General features: G+C 34.9%; 1 protein-coding gene across 11 annotated transcripts in view; it reads right to left on the minus strand.

Moving 5' to 3' along the window:
• The window catches only part of PARD3 (par-3 family cell polarity regulator), a 675,053-nt gene that overhangs the window by 266,239 nt on the left and 391,515 nt on the right, over positions 1 to 17,299 (minus strand). For all 11 annotated transcript variants that reach the window (XM_008065798.2, XM_008065800.2, XM_008065805.2 and 8 more), the window contains 4 exons: positions 16,527 to 16,618; positions 13,800 to 13,883; positions 1,978 to 2,103; positions 461 to 843 (listed from right to left, as the gene is read on the minus strand). In XM_008065798.2, the coding sequence (XP_008063989.1) occupies positions 461 to 843; positions 1,978 to 2,103; positions 13,800 to 13,883; positions 16,527 to 16,618 (685 nt within the window). The remainder of the gene's footprint in view (positions 1 to 460; positions 844 to 1,977; positions 2,104 to 13,799; positions 13,884 to 16,526; positions 16,619 to 17,299) is intronic.

The raw sequence follows: 17,299 nt of genomic DNA on the forward strand, positions 1-17,299 counted from the left end.
CTGACATCTTCACACAGTAGGTCACTCCCCGTCATCAGAACACTAGGGTTCAAGTGGAAGACACCTGAAGTCTGCTTAAAGGGCTATATTTGAACAGCAAGTTGGTCAATCAAAAAAGTCAAGTCCTCACTACTATTTTGGGCTTGACAACAATGTCCTGAAACCATTTTCATTCATTATCAAAAATTTTACTACAGTAGTACCTGCTACCTTCTTCTCATAGACTTACAGTTTAAAGTGTTTTTCTCTGAACTTTTATATCTTAATTTCTACATAGAAAAATGTATATGAAAAGCATTTAAAAGCACAATTTTAAAGATGTTAAAAAGCAAATAACTTTTTTAAAAAATAAGTATTTTTGTCAGTTCCTTCACATAATAATGGAATAAAACTCAGGGTGCTTGCGGGAGTGAGCTGACTTAAAGCACATTCCATAAAACAGAAATAAGAGAGGTCATACCTTTCCTAAGCTGGATATTAAGCCTCTTGCCTATTTTTTTGGTGTTATAACCACTGCTTACATTCGTACTAAATACATTCTGAGGTGCTGGGGCCGGAGCTGCTGGCGGTTTTCCGGAGGGGTGTGTACTGTGAGGTAGTCGTGGGTGAGAGTCTATCTGCTCGGGTGGGTAGTTCAGTCTGGGTGGTCTCTGCCCTGCGTGGAGCCCTGTGCTGTTCACACTCTTGCTGTCAATATACTGGCTGTCAGTGTTGAAGCGGCTTGAATAGTAATTGTTCTTCTCGCTTTGGGATAGTTGTTCATACTGCTCTTTATTTGCCGCCGGAACCACATGGAACCACATGATGGGTGTACGCATGGCTTGGCGAAACATATGTTGTGCTCTGGGTTTGAGAAAGAAAGAAAAATTAGCAAATGAAGACTGGCAGACTAGAAGATATTATGAGCTTAATTAAGTATACTAATTAAGCAATAAGAACTGACAGACTGTTGAAACTGAAAAGCAAAACTCTAATAACCCATTTATCAATCAAGTTTGCAAGCTCTGATATGTAATCATAGCCATTTCTCCAAATATAAATTTCTCCTTCATTCAATAAAAATAGCAAAGTTATCTACAACTACAAATTACTGTGCTCTCAACTGGAAGTCATTAAACAACAGTTTTAAGCACAACAGGGGCATTATAATTTCAATAGTAATAGAAACCAAATGTAACATCCTCTGTACAACATTGTCTAATACAACTTGCAAACATTATCAAACAGTTCCTTACAAAGGGACCATTTAAGTTTTTAAATAAATACATACCTTTACAAATATACTTAGAAAGCTACAGAAAGCAACTAACCATTCATAACTTATTAATTCAAGTCAGTGTATGCAAAAATCTCAAGAACACAAATCCAGCCTCTGTAATTCTCAATGCTAACAGTCGTGGCTTCCAGTGCTATCACAGTAACCAGCCTACCAGCCTAAGAGGATCCTCCCTCTCATGCTGGTTCACCAGTCAGGTCTCACCCCAAGTTCTTACAAGATTGGCTTACTCTCACCTTGTTTTATAGGACATGGCCAACTTTTTTTTCATTGAATAAGAACTGGAATCAGAAGAAAGAAAATCTGAATCTGATGCAATATTATAGTTCAAAGGAGCTTTTTTCTACTTAAATGTACAGAGAGATTTATGTACAACAAAGTTGGAAATGTCAGAGTATGTTTGTTTTTTTTTTTAATGAGGCCACTGGTCAATTTTTTAAAAGGTGAGGAAGTAGCAAAACTGTAAAGCCAAAATTGGGCCCATAATATTTTAAGAGCTGTAACAGGTAGAAGGCATTTTGAAATACAGCTTAATGGTAGTAATAACATTGAGTTTCACTGAATTTTTTAAAGCTAGACAATGGCAGAAGACACTCCTCTCCAGTGTACACCCCAGGATCACAGATGTGACATGTCTTTAATGGATTGAACTCTGCCACGCCAAAAGCATGGATGAACAGAAGCTCGGCAAGCACACTTACTGTTCAAATCTTCTATTTCGAAGGTCGCCATCATTAATCCTGACAATGCAATCGTTCTCATGAAAAAGCTTTTCTTGTTCAGCTTTCCCACCTTTCTCCAATCGTTTTACTAATAACCCCAAGGTTCTGGAACATTAAGAATGCAAATGATTACACATGTAATATTTCCACCACGCACACTGCCCTACCGTTTTAATGCTGGCATTACCAAGACTTCCTTATTAGAGGGATGTGTTAAGTCATTATTAATTCATTTTAAAAATAACACTCAGACCAAAATCCCAACAGTTTAAATGACGTGTAGAAATGGATCCTTTCCATAAATATAAGAAACCATTTTCTGGCTCGTTAGTATTAGGTTTCTGGAACAAACGACACAATTCTATATGTTTATAAATGTTCCAAACAGAGCTTGCCCACAGATTCTGTAGGTATTGTCATGTGGAGCATAGATGCACACGTATGTGGGAATGGCTTGAACACATTTCTGTTTTGCACCACCTGGTCCACTGCTGATTGCAACCAGGGCTTTCCCAAGAAAGCAAAGGAAACGCTAACCTTCCTGTATTGTAGGGTCACAAAAGATATTAGGAAATATTTCAGAAATAAAAGAACTTCGGAGCCTAGCCTTTGAATTTGGTAGTACCTAATATTCTGAATTTCAAAATGTGTTAGCTCTCCCAGAAGTAAGTAACTTATTGGCAGTATTGTGATTTGAAGAAAAGTAGGAGAAAGTCAGTGAGAAGTTCAAACAATGCTGTGCACTATCCTTCCCTTCCTTACATGCACTCACACTTCAGATTGAAAGAAAAGTTTCAATGAACTTTTGGAGACCCAGATGGAGAAAAAAGTAATGATTACTAGTGTACTTGCCCTAGAATACTAACTTCTTAACTGAGAGGATATTCTGTATATCCTGGGACAAATAGTAAACACTTTTTGAGATCACAGTGTAAGCAGCAGAAGTCGTTACCTAATTCTAAGTGCTATTATTTACTTGGTGGTTGGCAGAAATATTATATCATGATCATATTAAAACTTTTATGTAAACTTAGTTTTGGTACTTCCACAGTTTGCATTTTTCTTTCATAATCCTAATAAAGCGACCAAAAAAAGTCAATTAGAGATACTAAAATTGAGAATCCTGCATAAATTAAAATTGGGAACATCATAATTTCCAATAGTCTCTATATGTTTTCCAAGAGAATTACAACTTGCAGTATCTTATATATGTTTCTAGATGAAATATACCCAAATAGCTTCCTCTTCTAAACCTTTCCAGTAATTGTTGTATCTGTTTTATGGACATTTCTCATTCTTCGGGTATATGCTTACTTTATCTCTACTATTGTATTATAAGCTCCTAGAAGCCAGAAAAGATGAGATTCAGCAGCTCAAGTACTTAGCTACTAGTAAGGTCTTGATAAAAGACAACTGAATGAATGGATGATTGAGTTTAGCTAAGGCAAACACATTTTCTATTTCAAATAAACTTTTTGCAAAATAGAATACAAATGAATAAAATTTAGATTCAGATAGTTTTTTATGAAGGTTTCATTTATACTAAATATATGATTAAACCAAATGAATGATATTGAAGCAAAGTACCTATTTTACTTGTTAACTTGCAGTTTAACTTCTCTTAGCTCAAAGGCAAGAATAAAGTACATTGATTTAGCTGCATGAGCAATTTAACTGTCTCTGTCCACATTTGGAAGAAAGAGATTTCTTAATATGCCACCCAATAATTGAGTTATTATTTAAATATGATCATGTCCACAATGTATCTCCCTAGACTTCTCTATTGTTTACATTTGTTTCGATGTGCAACAGAACAAAGTATTCTATGAGAGGATTCAAAGAAATTGAGATATATCTATGATTCTGACAAACGGAAAAGATTAATGTGGGAAACCAGATTAAATCACAGTTATACCACTGGAACTTGGAGAAGATATTTGGCCACTTCACCTTCAAAGTAGGCACAAAAAAACCATTTGAAGGAAAAGACATAGGCCAGGCATGTTGGCTCAAGCCTGTAATCCCAGCAATTTGGGAGGCCAAGGTGAGTGGATTGCCTGAGGCCACAGGTTCGAGAACAGCCTGGACAATGTGGGGAGACCTCATCTCTACAATAAATTTTTTTTTTTTAATTTTTTTTTGAGTTGGGGTTTCACTCTGTCACCCAGGCTGGATTAGCCAGGCATGGTAGCGTGTGCCTGTAGTTCTGGCTACTTGGAAGACTGAGACGGAAGAATCATCTGAGCCCAGCAGATCAACACTGGGGTGGCCGTGAGCGTGCCACTACACTCCAGCCTGGGCGATGAGGTGAGACTTCAACTCAAAAAAAAAAAAAAAAAAGATATCCCAGTCACTAAGTCACTCAGAGGTAACCATAATAGAACCACATGTAGAGTGGCACACCTGTGCTAAAATCACCTCTATAAGGCAAGAACACCTTTTTAAAGTACATGCATCCAGTCCTTGCAATAAAAAATATCCTACCAAGACTTACTCCAGTTAGTTTTTAGTGAATTCATAAGCTATTTCTCAATATGGTTATAACTTTTCTGCAGCCTAAAGTGATTAATAATTAGTATGTTTTCACATATTCTGAAAGAATCTAGCCAGGCTCGGTGGCTCAGCCTGTAATTCCACACCTTGGGAGGCTGAGGTGAGTGGATTGCCTGAGCCCACTTCGAGACCCTCCTGGGCAACTTGGTGAGACCTCATCTCTACAACAAATCAAAAATTAGCTGGGCGTGGTAGCACGCGCCTGTAGTTCCAGCTACTGGAAGGCTGAGGCGGAAGGATTGCTGGAGCCCAGCAGGTCGAGGCTGCAGTGGCCGGGAGCAGCCACTGCACTCCAGTCTGGGCGACAGAGTGAGACCCCAACTCAAAAAAAAAAAAGAATCTGTATAATCTAAAACAGATCATTTTTAGAAAAATATATAGAGACTATATTTACGGATTTACTTAGCACTTAATTGGAATGGATCATTTGTTCAAACTTATACATTTATCTTTAATAGACCTTTCAGTATTTCTTACAGTTTAAAATTGTTTAACTTAAAAACTGCTCTTAAATTCTACAAGCGATATCAATACTTTCATCAGACAAATAGGTGAAGGGATTTATATTCACTTCATCTTTTTTCTTTTTTAAACCTGCTTTCTCTGTTTTAGTAATCATTCTAAAATCATCACCCAAAAGAGAAAAGCAAGCCACATTTCATTAATTGAATGCTTGTCTTTCTGAATAAGTCTTCATCTATGGCCAAATGCATCACTAATTCTAACATACAGTAAAAATGTTATAAGTCATAAATAAATATACTATCACTTTTACCAGAAATATAATGGAAGTGTATTCACTGAGGCTTCAGCAGCCAACATTTTTAACAATAGTCAAGAAAATTCAGAATCCTTTTACTCAGTACTAGAGACTTGATGGGGCTTGGAGGTAAGGGCAGAAGAAGAAAGCTTCACTCTGACTGACACAGCAAGTGATCAGGGAATCAAGGGAACAGACTGAATTAAGGTGAAGTTAGTAGCCTGCTGATTTCTAAGTACTTAACCACACTATTAGAATCATTCACTCAAAAAGAATGGATTAATTTAAAAGTAAAGTGGTACAATCTACAAAATTATCTCATTTGCTCCACTAGGTGAAAATGATTACAAAAGAAATGGGAATGAACTATCAAAAAAAAAAAAAAAAAACTTCACAAGAAAATTGAACCAGTAGCAGAGAGACTGAGAATGAAAAGAACTGAAGAAAACCAACGGGAAGCAGTAGCAACACACACCTTCATCTTCCTGAAAACTGTAAGCAGATATATTTCCATGACTCCCATTTTCAATTTAAAGCTATAGCAAATCGTATAATTAAAAACAAACTTTAGGGATATATTTTGCAAACTCAAGCAGCAATGAGAATTTGATCTGAAGTAATAAAGAATCAACTACCTATGGTGTCGGGGCTCCTGCATCACTTTTTCTAGAGAAAGTAATTAAAGCTAATGAAGTTCTGAACATGTTGGCATGTCAGCGTGCTGGTTCAGAGAACACTTTTTCTTTTTGTTTGCAAGTACCAACATTCATTATTGGGGCAACCATGTTACATCAGAAGAGGAAACCACTTTGCAAGAAATAAGAAGGGAAGAGAAAGGGAAGGAAGAGCCAGGGTGAGGACTACTCAGGGAATTAGCGTAGGAGCAAAACTACCCCCTACCAGCTGTGCTAAGAGAAAAGACTTGATGTATTTATTAATGGGACAGGCAGATATTTAAAGAATTGACCGTAAAGTTTAGAGTTATAGGAAACAGAACTTCCTCTTCCTCCCTTATGAATCCAATATAAACCCTACTTGGTTCTTATGCTTTTCAAGCAAATAAATTTTTTTCTGTTCATTCTGAAACATCCCCAAAACTACTCCTCTTCCATCGTTTCTCTATTTTTAAAGATGTGCACCAAAATATTGTGTCAATTGTATGCAAATCTCAGTTCTGGACAACTTTCCTTAAAAAAACTATAAAGAATCGACTACTTACAGTGTTGGGGCTCCTGTATCACTTTTTCTAGAGAATGTAATTAAAGCTAATGAAGTTCTGAATATGTTGGCATGTCAGTATGCTGGTTCAGAGAACATTTTTTATGCTATTACATATATATTTCTTTCAGGATTCTCCTTGTAGTTTTTGAACAATATTTTTTTAAAGGGTTAGGGAAAAGGAGGATACAGTGGCAGAAAGCAAGCCATTGAAATGCTGCATCTTTCTACATGATTTTGGATGCATAATTAGAAATTTAACTGCTTGGATTATATTAAGGATTGCACCACTACATTTTCACAAGGTTCATTAGCCTAATTATACACTTAATTAAAACAAACTCAGTCACACATGTTAACATTTTCAATTCTAAGTATAAATTACTACCAATGATAAAACTGAAAATAACTAACAAATGTTTTATTGACATCAAAATTGACTGGGTTAGTCTGAGTTTTGTTTTGATAATATAAAATACCACAACTTCCACCCAGCTATACGGAAATGATCATAATTCATCCTAATAAAAGCTGACATACTGTAAACACCACAACTATAGGGAAGGCAGAGTATTAATTGGCAGAATGGGGATCCGTCAAAGAGAAACTCTCACCTCCAAGAGTGCTGCACATGGGGGGCTGGCAGTGTCCTACATGACCCCTGAGACCACAGCCACTGATAGAGCGAAAGCCCACAGGGAAGAGTGTATAGGAATTCCAAGTTAAAATGAAAATCTGTTTTCTTAAAAAAAAAAAAAAGCTTGAATGGATGAGATGGGCAGGCCAAAAGGGATAAATAAAAATGGAGAAGCTTGAAATCAAACCACTATCACAAAAAATAAATAAGTAAAATTTTTTTTAGAATGGAGAATTCCTTGAGGTTAGGGCAGAAATGACACACACTGTATTACTACATTTCTAAAAACATGATTTATCTAGATGTAAAATATAATTTCTCTAAAACAAATGTATATATTATGGTCCTTTATTATAACAAACGAGACTGCAGCTAAGAATGCACAATTGAAAACTTTCAGACAAAAGACTCGACTCAGTAAATATAGTTAAATTGTGTTTTTTCAAAAGTAATTAAATTAAAATCGCATACACAAAGTTCAAGAGCATATTTATTCTGAGCTAGTTCCATTAAGTTCAAATTGACTGTAATGCTTCATTAACATATGTACCCAATTAACTAAACAAGTGTGTACTAAGATTCTCAAATTTATGATAGAATAGTAAATTTTCTCTCAGATTCAGGGCATAAAAGGAAAAAAAATCATTTTTCCTGATTATGTGGACTAATCACTACCTACTTAGACAACCAGAATTCCAAGTAACACAGAAGGGAATTTCAAGGCACATTAACAGACGATAAATTGAAGATAAACTATGTTTTCATGATGTGATCATTCTTATGAGCTGCCACTTCCAAATATCTGGTTAAATGGTTTACATATATTTTCTTTTTGAAATCATACAAAAGATGTAAAGACTGGTAAAAGTGAAGTAAATGTGTCCAAGGCCACACTTAGTAAGAGGACAGAGCCAGGATTCATCCCAAGTATCCTAGATTGCTAACCTAACCACGAACCCTTCTGCCAATAACAAGATGATTTAACATGTGATCGAGTCAGTCACTGACTGACACAGAGAGCTAACAAAAAATTTCTAACTAGAACTTCTGTGGAAAAACTTAACTTTTAGTTTTGCATACATCATAGAGCAAAAACTGATAAAGTACAGTTTACATGAACTAAAAGTTATAACTAAAAATAATTATAATCATGTAAATCTTAGTTGGAAAACCAAGCTTAGACTTTGCTTGAGTAAGGAAGTGGAAGAATATATTATGTCTAAATACTGTCCAAATATGTTTGTCTACTAGTCTTGTAAAAAATAATAAACAGTTTATATCTGAAGGGACAATTATTCAAGATTTACAACCAGGATGCAGAAAAGAAATATATTAATATTTCAGTGATTTTCTATATTAATCATTTTCTAATTAATCTATATTCATATTAATTTAGAATACCTATTTGGAGAATACAAATAATAATATACATGAAAAACATATTTTCCAATACAATCACTTTATTTAAACTCAAAACACCTAAGCATTACAAAAAAGTTCCCTTAGCAATTTTTTTTTTTTTTTAAGCAAAGATGGTGGAGTTTATGGGCAATAGTGTAAGTAAGCAAATAAGTCTAGAGGGGAAAAGTCATGAAAAGAAACTTTAACAGCAATTGAAAAAGCTTTCTCCAAAGGGTGTTGACACTTCACCTGATACTCTGAATATTAGATTGAAGATAAATGATTGAAAAAGTCATTTGGGATAAAAATCAAGATTAATCAGACAAATCAAATGATGGCACATCTGCAAAAAATAAATTGAGAATAAATTAATAAGTAGGGCATTTGCTAGCACAAGCCAGTAGCAGAAAGCTAACAACACACCCAGTCGCCTTCCACACACAGCATCTTACCAGGGCCTGATTATCTAACTATGTGAGACTTCAGACTTTTCCCTAAGTCTAATGTTTGACAATCAGATGTTAAGAAGAGTTCTGTGAGTACATACTACTAATTGGAGAATGATAAATGGGTTTGCTTTTTTTTTTTTTTATTCCTCTTCTTCCTGGGAATTCCTGAGCATGAGGGGTACATACTGATGGAAAATAATATGTAGTCACTATAACAGAGGTTTTCTTATCAAACAATAAGTGAAAATAAAAAAAGTTGTGGACTCTTGCTCCCCAAAATTAAATAGGAAACGGAGGTGAAGGAGTTTTATATAAAAAAAATAACAGAATGTAAAACCCATCATTGCAGGTAGTTTCATCTGTTTAGTTTTCTAGGGTAATGGATGGCTAACTGTATGTGTGTGTTTATCTTATTTAAGCAAGTTAGGGTAATGGATGGTAATGGATGACTACAGTCAGCTGGCAACCTGTTTTTGTAAATAAAACTTTACTGGAACACAGCCATATCTATTTGTTCATATATTGTTGATAACTTCTTTCATAATACAACAGCAGAGATGAGCAGTTGCAATACAGTACCCTTGCCTAAAATAATGAATATCTGATCCTTTACAGAACGCTTGCCAAGCTCTGATCTGAGATCTCCCAAGCATTAAGAACAGTAATTGGCAGATACCAGATCTTTAAAAGAAACTTGCTTAAATAAGATAAACACACACAAATACACAATTACTATTTGCATAAGAAAAAGTACTGTGAAAGAAATTATAAGTGTCACAGACTTAAAAATAAAGACTCCTGTATACAAATGGGAAATGTTCATTATAGAAATGATCCAGAGAAGCAAAGTGCATTTTATTAAGAATACATTTTAACCATACTTGTTTTCCATAAAGGAAGAGATTTAGAATATCTACTTTATATTAGACTATGGAGTTCAAGTGAGAATACCAGTAATTTTTAAATAACACAATCATGTTTCTTGAAAACCTTCAGCAATTCCCTTATGATTTAGTGAATAAAGTCCAAATATTTTCTCCTCAACTAACAGGTCATTCATAAAGTGCTTTCTACAAATCTCTCTGGTGATGTCATCCAAAACATTCTGATTCAAATAATTTGCTTATTATTGGGGCATCTGTATATAGCATCTTCCTTTCATATATTTACCATCCTGGAATGACCAACTCTCCAGAATATCACTAGGATAATTCCCAAATTTACTTCAAAGAATGGTTCAAGTTCAACTGCATCCCTGAAGGTTTGCCACAGGATCCATCAGTCTTACTTCTAAATCCCTGTGGCACACAGCATGTATATATTTATATTTATATTTCTCAATTAGATTTTGGTTCTTTAAAAACAAATTTAAAATATTATAATTTCAGAGGTCCAGCCCCTATTTCATTATATAATTTTATATCTTGCTTCTTATATTTAACATTATATTACAAGCCTATTGCTATATCCTTAGAAAGTTTCAGGAAAACGTGTTAATCACTATCAAGGCTAGGATATATCACTGCTGTTTCATTTTCATTCATTAGGAATGCCACAGAGAATACAGATAGTTATAGGTTTCTTTGTTTCTTTGTTGACTAAACTTCACTAAGCAAAACATATGGTTCTGGGACCTAGTACCTATGGCCAAGTCTAGAAACAAAAATATATAAAATAAAACTAGGTTCTCTGTCAAAGGAAATCATCATTACTGTGCCTGGTCAAGAAACCACATTCAATCTATTCTAGAAATTAGCCTTTAAAAGTAAGCCTGATAAGATTGTGATTTTTAAAAACTTCATTACATGTTAGGCCGCGAGTGGCTTTAAAAACTTCCCTAGCATTGATGTTACTATTAAGTGAGAGTGTTTTCCTTAACTATTTTTGATATGTGAGGTGTCCTGGATTGAATGCCTTCTCTTCGCTGTATATAGCTGCTATTTTGAGTTATTCCTTAGACTCTCTGACTTTGAAAATCTAAATGAGAAAGCAATACTGTCGTGTATTTATTCCTTTTATAAACATAAGTATGCAGTAAGTGTTATTCAATTAGTTATACCTCCAAAATTGAGAAGGCCTAAGTGTGATTGGAATTTTGTACAAGAGAAGTAATTCTTGGAAGTTTCAGTTTGCACACCATGAATATGTATTCCTGTATTCCCACTAGATGCATGTGCAATTTCTTCACGAGTTCCACTTAATTTCTTCCTTTCTCCTATACTGCATTGCTTAATTTGCCCTTGCACAAGCCACCATGGAGTTGATGCAGCTACCTTTATAAGCTGTCATCACATTTAAAATCATCTTCCGCAACAAGCCCACTTCGGTTAACCTAATACAGATCATTCTTCCTCTACCAGCGTATGGAACACTGATTATACCACAATATCAGCATTTATCACATAATTATAATTGTGCGATTTCTTGGCTGTCACTCCATCCAGACTGCAAAGCCCTGGAGAAGATATGTCCTGTTCCTCTTTGTTTCCTAGCACCTAATACAGGAATTATCACACGGTCAATGCTTGGAAAGGTTTCTAACTGAAAGAGAAGAATTCACTTTGGTGCATTTCAGAGAGCAAGAAGGGTGGGTGTCTCTGCACTCCTGAAGGGTGGTATCTATGAATCCAAGCAGCCCACCTGCTTTTTTTCTCCCAGCATTAACCCAACTCTGAAGAGCCATGACTATCAAAGTCTACGACGAAGCTTCAAGATACAACACAAGTGCTGGGGAAAAAAAGAACTAGTTGTGTTCTGTTTCCACATGAAAACTGGGAATGCCTAAAAAGGTTTTATAAAGAATCTGAAATCTCTTTGCCCCTTATATAGATTCTCATTTAGTGATAAATTAATAGGGGTTTAAAATGATTGTGCGATAAAACAACTTCTAGCTCTGCAAAGGGATACTTATTTACCTGAATGTTTTCAGTGCATGAAAACTAAACACCATGATAACCAGCAACTGTGGTGGATTTTGTGAAATGCCTTTCACTGACTCAATCAGCTAGCAATTTTATTTCTCTATCTTATTTTCCTTTTGCTTTAGGTTCCTCGTCTATTTATTTTACCCAAATATCCTTTCACACTGAGGTAGGAAATATGTAACAAATGACAGAAAAAAAAACACGTTTGCAATTGAAATACCAGTTCAAAGCTGATACATATAAAATTAAATCTCATTTGTGATGAGTTATGTTTCAAAGGCAGTTTAAGGCATATGAACACTGGAAAGTTATAATCCATGTATTTTATCTTCTTATCTTTTTTTCCCTCCTCATGGAAAGAAATTTTAAAAAAATTAACTTTTGAGACAATTTAAAATCCTATCTTTAAAGGAAGAGATAATGACAAGGCCCCCTTTGAAAACAACTAATATTGTTTAACTGAAAGCTCTTTGAAGTTCTTTTAATGTTTCCCAAGAGTTTAAACATTTAAAAAAAAGAAGAAGAAAGAGAAAAAGGGAAACTAGCTACAATTCTCTGAATATAACACCATCCAAAAATTCAAGGTGAATTTCACACCTTTTTACATAGCCCTAAGACTCATACTCTAGCAGAGTTCTGAGTAAATCAAGGTTTCCATGTCAGGATGTTGCATAGACCATGTGCTTTATAAAGAGATGAAATCTAGACTAGCTGTGGTGACTAATATAAAAGAGGAAGGTAGTAAAATTGCTGGAATACTCATTTTAAAATACATAGTTTAATCACACACATGTATCTTTTAAAACATACTAGATGCCACTGATTCCTTGACATACTTTAAACTATTCTAAGGTCTCCATCACTGAGCTAAGGTTTTCCTTACCCTTCTCCCCACATACAGAAAATTCAAATAAAAAATAAAAAAAATTAAGGTGATAACAAGAAGAGAAATAAAGGCTTCAAAATTAAGAAACTAAACAGTTCATAAATATACTTTTCCCAGGTAATCATTAGAGGGCAAATAAGAGACAATGGCATTAAACTTGAACAAGTTGAACCTGCATAGGTTCAAGCTCCTGGGGAGAAAAGGAAGAATGTACTTCACTTGTCAATGTCAGGTGCCCGCCAAGCACTAGGGGCAAAATCAATCCATACTATTTGTATGAATGCAGCAAAATATAACAATAGTTCTTTCGCAGAAAAAAAGATGAAGAAACAAGGAAACTCATAAAGCATTAAAAGTTTTTAAGGGTGTACAGTCTATAAAGCAATGAAGTTGGGATTAACAAACATTACAAATGTTGATATTCTGAATGTTGAGATTTTCTTTTTTAAGTCACAGCCACGTGGAAGAAGACCTACAGCTTGCCTAATTTTCCAAAAGTTTACATTCAAAGTTTTAAAAACCATTAAAATTGTTAAGTCTGAAGAACTAAATACACACACAGACAAATTCAAAATGAATCATTACTTGGGTTATCCAAGTAATATTTATTGAATGAATTTTTCCATAAAATTGCCTTAAGCTCTTCTTAACTTTGCAAATCTAGCTGGATTTCTGACTTGAAAATCTATCATCAATTTACAGCAAAGTAAAATGTTTGCTCAGGTATAATGAACAATAAATTTATTAGGACAATTAAAATGCACGGTTTCTTCATGTTCCTGCAAAATCTCTCTTCACCAGGCTAAGCGCTTTCTGTGATTATGACATATACGTGTGAATGAAGCAGCAGTTGCTGCACAGGAAAGTGTTTTCTATTAAGCATATGCAAGTCAACACCACTCTCTATCTGAGCATAAATGAAGATAAAACACTCCACATTATGATTCAATTAAAAACCTCCAAGATACGTTACCTGCCGCCTCGAGCACTGAAAGGCACTACATGGATTCCCAGAGGCCCTCCATCGTTGGAGACTTCTACGAGCTTTAACATATCACTGTGAGACAATGATGAATGAGGGAGCATGAACATGTACTGTAAGCAAACCAAAACCAAAACAAAAGAAAACAACAAAAAATAACCGCAACAACACAGACACACAATAAACAACAAAAGAGAACAGAACAAAAATCCCACCAAGCACACACGCATATACATACATATTCTGGAATATAAGCATGGTGATGAAGGCAACATTAAACACTACATACCTGAACACTAGTCTGATGGCATGAAGGGAGAGCAATCATCAGAGATAGCGACATTAAAATTGACACAGAACCATTTCTCTTGGACACTACTCTTTTGTATAATACTAGTTCACGTTTTGCAAGTCAAATCTCTAGACTTCCCCTGAAAACTTTCCATTCCAAAATCTACTTCAAGGACTCTGAAATTAACTGGATCAAGGGGTTGCAACTACAGAGCACGTTCCAATTTATAAAATGCTGTCATATATGTTACATCATTAATCTTTCCAATAATTCAATAAGATCAAAATTTTCACCCCATAGGTGATAGTCCAGAGGAGATCAAAGTTGTCCTCACTGCCCACTACTCCAGGACAATTCAAAGTCACCATTTCCTAAACTGCCATACGAGCACAGCAAGTGCTGGTTATAAAATTCCTTTTTTTTTTTTTTTTTTTTAAAGAGATAACACCTCACTCTGTCACCCAGGCTAGAGTGCAGTGGCATGATCATAGCTCATTGCAACCTTGAACTTCCAGGCTCAAGTGATCCTCTCACCTCATAGCCTCTAGTAGCTAGGACTACAGGCATGTGCCACCATGCCCAGCTAATTTTTTAACTTTTTTGTAGAGATATGTTCTCATTTTGTTGCCTAGGGGATCCCAAACTCCTGGCCTGAAAAGATCCTCCTATCTTGATTTCTCACAATGAAGAAATTACAGGCATGAGCTACTACACCCAGCCTTTAAGACTCCTTTCTTAGAGCCAATAGGTGTCTACTATAATTCAGATAATTTTCAGAAAAGTGTTTGTAATTTTGTTGTTGTTGTTTTGAGTCGAGATCTCTCTATATTGTACTGGCTGGTTTTGAACTCCTCAGTTCAAGGGACCTTCCTGCCTCAGACCCCTGAGTAGCTGGGACTACAGTTATTAAGCTATTTATATTATAGGACATAACACTAAGTGCTTATAATTACATAAAGTACTTTGTGTATAGAGTACAACCTTTCATAAACTGTGTATTTTTCAAGATACTTCATGAATCTTTACTATTAATATAATAATCCTGACCGATGAAAATTGACATAATTTGGAGAATGTAAATTTTCTAAACCATTTAAGTGAGATTTTACTTTCTTTGTATTTTTTTCATATATACATGCTGCATAAGAGGTCTAAGCAATGTTTATCTAATAATCAATATTTGGAAGTAGTACTTCAATCCCAAAATACCTAGTTTAAGCAATCTGGAAAACCATAATGATTAACAGTGAATTTGACAAAGAGCTCAATATTGTTTTTACACGATGGAGGATGCCAAGTTTTCAATTGCATTTCTTATATAAAAACCAGAGTTTATTCTACATACTATGAATAGTCTGCATATATAATACAAAGACTAAACATTAAAGATAGGGATAACAAATCAAAAATATGTTCATAGATTTCATCACATATACTAATCAGAACAAAATAAAAATTTTGTCATACTGCCAAAATGTTTACTAAACTACACTATTTAAATGGATTTTTTCATAGAATTTCATAAAATTCTAATTAAGATATTGTTAATGCCTCCAAACACCTATTCAGACATTGGCTTGTGAACTAAGAATAGTATAACTTTAATAAATGTATTTTATTACACATTCATTCTAAAAAGAACTATGGCATGGCAAGTACTTCTTAAAAGTACATACTCAGAGTTCTGGGTGCTGTGTATCCAAACACAATCTAAGCCTAGAGCTTGCTGAGTCCCAGTGAGAAAGTTCTTAGAGCCCCTCTCCTTGGAAGACCAAAAGACAGAATTAAGTATATAAACGTTAATGTCTATACCCTCGACTTTTACCCAAAGTCAAAGAAAAACATCTAGCATAAGTGCCCTCCTACTCTATGCAATCAAGGAAGGAAGTCCTGAGCATGCCTTCCATGTTCATATGTTGACATTGAAGGTGGAATGTTGTGACAGTATAGGAAAATTTTCTCGTCCATTTATACTTAAAATCATTTTCAAGGTTCATAACCTTGCATGATCCAACTAGTTTGTCAAGTAAAGGATAGCCACAATTTTTTTTAATTTAGCAAATCTGAAAAACAAACAAATGACCAAAATACTGACAAACAAAACAATCTCAAAACAGTCACACTGTTTATGGTGTTGTTAACATGACAAACATCTTCAATCAAATACTATTTTACAATATAATGTAATAGTATTTGCCATGGCATGAAACTCAGGACAGGTGAATATGAACTTCCATGCTATATACTGCTTGCATTACATAATTAACTCAACTGATGAAAGATGCTCTTTGGAAAAACAAATCAATGCAAGGCATGTTTTTAACTAGGCACAAGCATTCCACATGCCATATGTTTTTGGAATACTTGCTGCAATTAATGATGTTACATGTATATTGCAAATTTAGTCAAAACCATCAGCAACTTACTCCAGAGAAAAGTTGGGTATATTCTCCAAACTAGTGTCGGCATGTCCAACAGGTTCCACACGGCTGTTATCTTCTTCTGTTCCATCCTCATCCTAGAAGCAGCACAACACAAAGAAAAGTACACACTGGGTTAGGTTTATTTTTATCATTTGAAAGGAAACTGGATAAAACTGGAGTCTACTGTGCTCTATGATCATGTTGACTAGGTCTTTCCTCTATGGAGGATGATCTTTAAGATCACACCCAAGAGAAGTGTGTTCTGAACAGTTGAATTTTAAAGCAAGAGTCTCCCAAGTTGCCATGTCCCAGAAGCTAAACAAGAGACTACTGGGATAAGGAAGGAAAACAACAGAACTTTTGTTTACATCAATTTTCTTCATTTATGCCAATCTCATCATTTTTTATTTCATTTCTTTTGGTATATACTTTAGGAAGTAATTATATATTAGTATACTTTCAGAATATATTAATAAACAGTATGGGACATTGGAAATGCATGTTAAAAATTTTTACTGGTCCAAACAGTTGAGACTACTATAAACCACACCCTAGGGTTTATGGTCATAGTTGTCAGTGTTCAGTTCATAAGTTTGTCAAAAGAGCACATCCTGGGTACAATGCCAGACTTAAAACCTTTCATCCTGTGAAATTTCACACAAAGTTGCCCTACACCAATTGACTGATTATTTAGAGGTATCTGCAAAGGCATTAAGGTCTTAGTCTGAATGGACCACTTCTGTTATGTTCGTGTATGAGAGACTAGGAATAAGGAA

Source organism: Carlito syrichta, unplaced genomic scaffold (assembly GCF_000164805.1).
Source record: "Carlito syrichta isolate Samal-C Ts95f unplaced genomic scaffold, Tarsius_syrichta-2.0.1 Scaffold308805, whole genome shotgun sequence".
Classification (NCBI taxonomy): Eukaryota; Metazoa; Chordata; class Mammalia; order Primates; family Tarsiidae; genus Carlito; species Carlito syrichta.